Here is a 6,445-nt window from a genome sequence, read left to right as displayed (position 1 = left end):
GTAGAATCTGAATCTCGTTTTTGAATTTTTTTATCCAAAGATGGAACTGAACAAACACAGTTCCCAACCCAAATGTAACGCTCTATAAACCTGACTATTAACAATCCTTTTAGTAAAGAAACTGGTTTAACTAAAAATCAGATAAAAACTTGTTTTCTACAAACTCAACGGTAAGATTTAATATCCGAACAACCACGTTGGGCTGACCAACTAACATTACCTTAATCGGAATCAGTGTTGAGTACTGATGAAATAGCTAAATATGGCCCCTAGCGAGATGTACATTCGCAAGGCAGGCATGGAGACAGGCCATGAAATGAATGTGAATGGGAGAAGCAACAGCCAAGAGAGCCGAAGCAGAGCATGCCCTAGCTTTTTTTTTTTTTGAGACACAGCATGCCCTAGCTGAACAGAGCAGGACAGAGGAGGCTGAAGCATAGCATTAGCATATGAGCATGGGCCAGACGGTCCACACACGCACAGAAGCCAGCCGTCCGATGTGCCAGCAACGGTTGGATCACTTCCCGACGACAGGGCTGTGCGGGGCCCGTCTGTAAGTGTGCGTGCGTGCGTGAGTTTAAAGAGCTGCTGTGCAGGGGAAAGGCGTGCTGTCCCTCTTCTTCCTCCTTTCTTCCTGTACTTGTTCTTGATGAGCTCTGTATTGGATCCTCAGCTGAGTAATAACTCTTGACTAGATTGATACAATGAAGGGCGTTGTTGCTGGCCTTGTCATGGTGCTCAGTGCTCTTGCGGGGTTCCGGCCTGGCAAGACGGCGAGAGCTGTGCCGGCGATCTACGTGCTCGGGGATTCGTCACTGGACGTGGGCAACAACAACTACCTGCCGGGGAACAGTGTCCCAAGGGCCAACAAGCCCTTCCATGGCGTCGACTTCCCTGGACCCGGAGGGCCAAGGCCCACCGGAAGGTTCAGCAATGGCTACAATGTGGCCGACTTCATTGGTACGTCAGTCAATCGATCCATCATATCAATTGTTGGTAGAAAGTGATATCATTAGTTGGTAGAAAATGATGATTTGTTCGTGAATGTTACTCATGGATGCAGCCAAGAATCTGGGGTTCGAGAGGAGCCCTCCTGCTTATCTGTCGCTGAAAGCTCATCGTCGTCTGATCGGCACTGCTCTGCTCAGAGGTGTAAGCTATGCTTCTGCAGGAGCTGGGATTCTCGATTCGACGGTAAGTACTAATTAATCCACTGCTTAGAGGAGTAGTTTCAAACCAGTTAGTATGAAGTCGAGCCAGATCGAGAGATCTGTTCTCCTTTTGAAGACTGTCAATGTATTGTGATTGGTCCTTGCTTAATTCCTCAAAAATTTGGTCCGTGCTTCTGGCCGGATGCAGGGCGCCGGAAACAACATCCCGTTGTCGAAGCAGGTCCAATACTTCCATTCGACAAGAGCGGCGATGGAGGCCAAGCTGGGCTCCGCCGTGGTCAGCGACCTGCTCGCAGAGTCCTTCTTCCTCATCGGCATCGGCAGCAACGACCTGATACAGTTCGCCATGGCGCAGCAGGCCAAGAACAAGTCGACCACACAGAGCGACGTCGCCGCGCTCTACGGCAGCCTCATCTCCAACTACTCCGCCACCATCACGGTACCTTTAATTAAGCGTGCGCGGGCATGAGCAATCTGCTAGTACAGTTATTTACCTCGTTGAACATCCATCCATCCCGCATTATTCCTCCAGCTCACGTCGAAACACAAGCCAACCAAGTTGTTTCGTCGCCGACATCACGTTAGGTACCACCGTACCAGTACATGCTTCATCGTGGGCACCAACCATTTCTGTTTTCTAATACTATGCAGGATCTGTACATGATGGGCGCGAGGAAGATCGGCATCATCAACGTTGGCCTGTCCGGGTGTATCCCAATGGTCCGCGCGCACGACGCGACCGGCGCATGCAACGACGGCACAAACGAGCTAGCGGCCGGGTTCAATGGCGCCCTCGAGTCCTTCCTCGCCGACCTAGCGCCCAGGCTGCCGGGCCTCGCCTACTCCCTCGCCGACGGCTTTGCCCACAGGCAAGCCCTCATCGCTGACCCGCAGGCTCAAGGCTTCGTGAACGCGACTAGCGCGTGCTGCGGGAGCGGGAGGCTCGGCGGGGAGGCCGGTTGCCTGCCCACCTCGAACATCTGCGGCGACCGTGATGGCTACGTCTACTGGGACTGGGTGCACGCCACACAGCGGGCCGCTAAGATTGCGGCCGACGCATTCTTCCATGGCCCGGCGCAGTTTACCATGCCTCTTACTTTCAAGCAGCTGGCAGAGAAGAAAGGGGCGGACCTAATGGAATAATAAACACCCGGTGTCCTCGTAAAATTTGTCATTATCATGTGATTGTGTATGCCTTGAATCATACCCAAAAGCCAGAAAGTACTCCCTCTGTAAACTAATATAAGAGCGTTTAGATCACTATTTTAGTATTCTAAACGCTCTTATATTAGTTTACGGAGGGAGTAGTAGGTAAGTAATTATTACTTTTGTGCTTAAATGGGTTTGTAATACAGTATTTAGGGCAGTAATGCTACACCTACGAAATTTGTGTTACATGTTTAACGTAATCGGCCAGCTGGTGGATTAGAATTGGAGGATTGGGGAGGAAGGAGCCCACCCCCTTGAAAATCAGGGGGGAGAAGTGTTAGTTAGGAAGTTTACGTAGATGTTTTAGGTAGGCTTTGTTAAACTGTATATTGTTAGGATATAGGAGGTTGTTAATATTGTATCTATCTCCTGTAACCAACTGTATCTTGTGCCCTAGTTGCACCCTATAAATACATCCTGAGGCCACCAGGTTTGGTGCGCCGATCAGATCTCTATCTCTCTCGTTTCACATGGTATCAGGCCTTCTCGCTTGATCGCATCATGGACTCTCCCACGGCTTCCGCCTCTTCTTCTGCTACCCTAACCACGCTCTCCCTCCCTGCCGCCTTCAATGGCCCGCCGGCCTATGCCGTTCCTCCTCCCTCCGCTAGCCTTATCACCGCCAAACTCACCACCTCCAATTTTCTTCTCTGGAAGGCTCAAATCCTTCCTCCTCTGCGTATAGCTGGCGCCACGGGCTACGTCGATGGCACGCTTCCTGCCCCCGCCAAGCTTCTGGACCCCGATGACAAGGGGGTGTGTGCTCCCAACCCGGAGTATGCAACCTGGTTTCGCCAGGACCAAAGCATCCTCAGCTACCTCCTCGCCTCTCTCTCTAACGAGGTGCTGCAGCAAGTGCATCAGCTGGACACCTCTCGGGCCATCTGGTCTCATGTCGAGGAGATGTACACCGCCCACTGCCGCGCCAGCATCGTCCAGATCAAGCTGGACATGGCGGTCTTCAGGAAGGGCACCTTGTCCATGGCAGATTATTTTGCCAAGATCCGCGCCAACGCTGACCAGCTTGCAGCCGTCGGCCGCCCCATGCGTGAGGAGGACATCATCACCGCTGTCATCACCAGCCTCGACAGCGACTACGAGCCCCTCATCACCGCCTACACCACCCGTCCTGAGGGTATGTCTCTTGGTGAGTTTTACTCTCATGCAATTTCCTTCGAACGGCGCCGTGAGTACAATGCTTCTGCCTTCATCTTCAACATGGCAGCTCCTCCGCCAACTACGTCGCCCGAGACCCCAACGGCAACACCAACAACTCCAATTGGGGCAGGGGCAACTACCGTGGCAAGGGCCGCGGTAACTCCGGAGATCGCGGCAACTACAACAACAATTCTCGCGGCGGTGATCGCGGCAACTACAACAACAATTCTCGCGGCGGTGATCGCGGGAACCGCGGTGGCGGCGGCGTGCGCCAACAAGGCGACTTTGGTGGAAACCGCGGTGGTGACCGCGATGACTACGGCGACCGCGGCGATCACCGCGTCCAGTGCCAACTCTGTCGCGGTCCTGGGCATTATGCCTGGGAGTGTGGCCAACGCTATAATCATGCGTTCCAGCCACAACAGTCCAAGATGGTCGGGCTTGCCGCTGCTTCTCCTCCTTCCATCTTAGGTGACCCTACTTGGTTCACCGACACCGGCGCCACGGATCATATCACCGGCGATCTGGATCGCCTCACCATCCGGGAGAAGTACCCAGGAAGAGATCGCATCCACACTGCTGACGGCTCAGGTTTGCACATAGCTCATCGTGGTCATGCAATTCTTCCTACTCCCTCTACCAATCTCAAACTTCGCAATATTTTGCATGTTCCCAATGCTGACAAGAACCTTCTCTCTGTCAATCGTCTTGCTGTGGATAATAATGCTTATCTAAAGTATTACCCTACTCACTTTCTCATGAAGGATTTGATCACCAAGAGGGTTCTACCTCAAGGCAGATGTGAGAATGGGCTCTACCCCATTCGGCCGTCATCCCATCATGCCCTGTCTTCGGTTCGGCTGTCATCTGAAGATTGGCACGCCAGGCTTGGCCACCCACCCATTCAAGTCATTCAGCAAGTTTTATCATCCAATAAACTAGCTTCCTCTAGTCGGTCTATGACCCATGTGTGTCACGCTTGTCAACAAGGCAAAGCACACCAGCTTCCCTTTCCCAGATCATCAAGTGTTTCTTCTTCTCCATTAGAACTTATTTTTTCGGATGTGTGGGGACCTGCCAAAACTTCTTCTGGTGGGTTCCAGTACTATGTTTCATTTATCGATGATTATAGTAAATTTGTGTGGATTTACCTTCTCAAGAGAAAATGTGATGTGTTTGAAGTTTTTCGTGAATTCCAGCAAAATGGTTCAGCCGAAAGGAAGCATCGCCATATTGTTGACATGGGACTTTCTTTACTATCACATGCATCCATGCCACTTCATTTTTGGGATGAGGCCTACCTCTCGGCTTGCTACCTCATCAATAGACTCCCTAGTCGTGTCATTGGCAGCCTTAGTCCTATGGAGAAACTCTTCCAAACCAAACCAGACTACACAGCTCTTCGTACGTTTGGTTGTGCTTGTTGGCCCAACATGCGTCCCTACAACACGCACAAACTTGCTTTTCGATCCCAACAGTGTGTGTTTGTTAGCTATATCATTCGCCACAAAGGATATAAATGCCTTCATCTACCCACGGCTCGTGTCTATATCTCTAGGGATGCCACGTTTGATGAAACAATTTTTCCTTTTGCCACCCCTTCTACCTCTCCCATACCACCTCGCGTTGCCGAACACGCCATACTTTTATTTCTGCATGACCACATGAACTATGGTATACCTGCTGTGTCTACTAATTTGGATGCAGGATCCCCTTTGGCGCAGATGATCCCAGGTGCGGCGGGCAATCCCGCGTCCGAGGAAGATCTGGGCACGGAATCCGGAGTGGATCCGGCCTCGGATCACGCGCCACTCCCGGACAGCAGTCCGCCAGGCGGTCGCGGGGTGCCGTTGGCCCATGTGGCGCCTTCTGGCGGCTTGGTCGCTCCATCGCCCCACCCGCCCCCCTCAGTGGCGGGGCCTGGCACGGGCCCGCCCCCTGTCGCCTCCAACCCGCCGCAGACAGGCGCCCACGTGCCCGCTCGCCAGCCGGTGGGCCGGCCCTGTCCCGCGTCAGGCGCGCACGAGTCGCCTGGTCTCTCCTCGGGATCGCTGCAGGATTCTCCTGCACCCGCTGGCAACACGGGATCCCAGGGGGATCCGATCCCGCCTGCCGTGTCCCCTGGTGACACGCGATCCCAGGTGGATCTTGTCCCCTCCGCAGCTTCTGCCTCCGGATCCTCTGTGCCCAGGGCTGCTGTACCACCTGCGCATACGATGGTGACACGCACACGCGATCATACTCGCAAGGCTGTGCAACGTACGGACGGCACCATTAATTATGATCCATCAATACATGCCTTTCTGGTCTATCGGGAACCTCGTGATCATCGTGAAGCCATGGCATCTCCAGCTTGGCGTGCCGCTATGCAGTCTGAGCTTGATGCGCTTTGTCACAATGGTACGTGGACTTTAGTTCCACCGCCACCCCATGTTAATGTCATTGACTGCAAATGGGTTTTCAAAATCAAGTACAAGGCCGATGGCACCATTGATCGTCACAAGACACGTCTCGTTGCCAAAGGGTTTAAACAGCGCTATGGTCTTGACTATGATGATACGTTCAGCCCCGTTGTCAAACCAGTCACTGTTCGCTTGGTCCTTTCCATTGCGGTTTCTCGTGGCTGGAGTCTGCGCCATTTGGATGTTCAGAATGCTTTCCTTCATGGAGTTCTCCAAGAACAGGTGTATATGCGGCAACCTCCAGGATTTGTGGATCCCACTGCTCCTCGGGCTCTGTGTAAGCTGCAGAAAGCTATCTATGGACTCAAACAGGCACCCCGAGCCTGGTACTCTCGGCTCAGCTCTCGACTGCTTCAGCTTGGCTTTGTGGCATCTAAAGCAGACACTTCTCTGTTTATCTTTCATCATGGCAGTGTCACCATGTTCATGCTTGTCTATGTTGAT

General features: G+C 52.8%; 1 protein-coding gene across 2 annotated transcripts; it reads left to right on the top strand.

The window, feature by feature from the left end:
* The first annotated feature begins 620 nt into the window (after positions 1-620).
* On the top strand, positions 621-2,828 carry LOC119304152 (GDSL esterase/lipase At5g37690-like). 2 transcript variants are annotated; one of them, XM_037581320.1, is made up of 4 exons: positions 621-960; positions 1,064-1,152; positions 1,360-1,611; positions 1,824-2,828. In XM_037581320.1, the coding sequence occupies exons 1-4, from the start codon at positions 705-707 to the stop codon at positions 2,313-2,315; spliced, it is 1,089 nt and encodes a 362-aa protein (XP_037437217.1). In that variant the 5' UTR covers positions 621-704; the 3' UTR covers positions 2,316-2,828. The 2 variants fall into 2 exon arrangements, with proteins under 2 accessions (XP_037437217.1, XP_037437216.1); XM_037581319.1 differs by having other exon boundaries at positions 1,064-1,194.
* The last annotated feature ends 3,617 nt before the right edge of the window (positions 2,829-6,445 follow it).

This window comes from Triticum dicoccoides, chromosome 5A (genome assembly GCF_002162155.2).
Source record: "Triticum dicoccoides isolate Atlit2015 ecotype Zavitan chromosome 5A, WEW_v2.0, whole genome shotgun sequence".
Lineage (NCBI taxonomy): Eukaryota > Viridiplantae > Streptophyta > Magnoliopsida > Poales > Poaceae > Triticum > Triticum dicoccoides.
The sequence above is the reverse complement of the archived record's forward strand: the minus strand, read 5'-3'. Positions and strand labels throughout refer to the sequence as shown.

Bases quoted from the DNA above. Each gene is read 5' to 3' on its own strand.
- LOC119304152 (XM_037581319.1), top strand. From the start codon at position 705: ATGAAGGGCGTTGTTGCTGGCCTTGTCATGGTGCTCAGTGCTCTTGCG. The intron at 961-1,063 runs GTACGTCAGTCA...TCATGGATGCAG, and splicing joins CAATGTGGCCGACTTCATTG to CCAAGAATCTGGGGTTCGAG. The intron at 1,612-1,823 runs GTACCTTTAATT...AATACTATGCAG, and splicing joins ACTACTCCGCCACCATCACG to GATCTGTACATGATGGGCGC.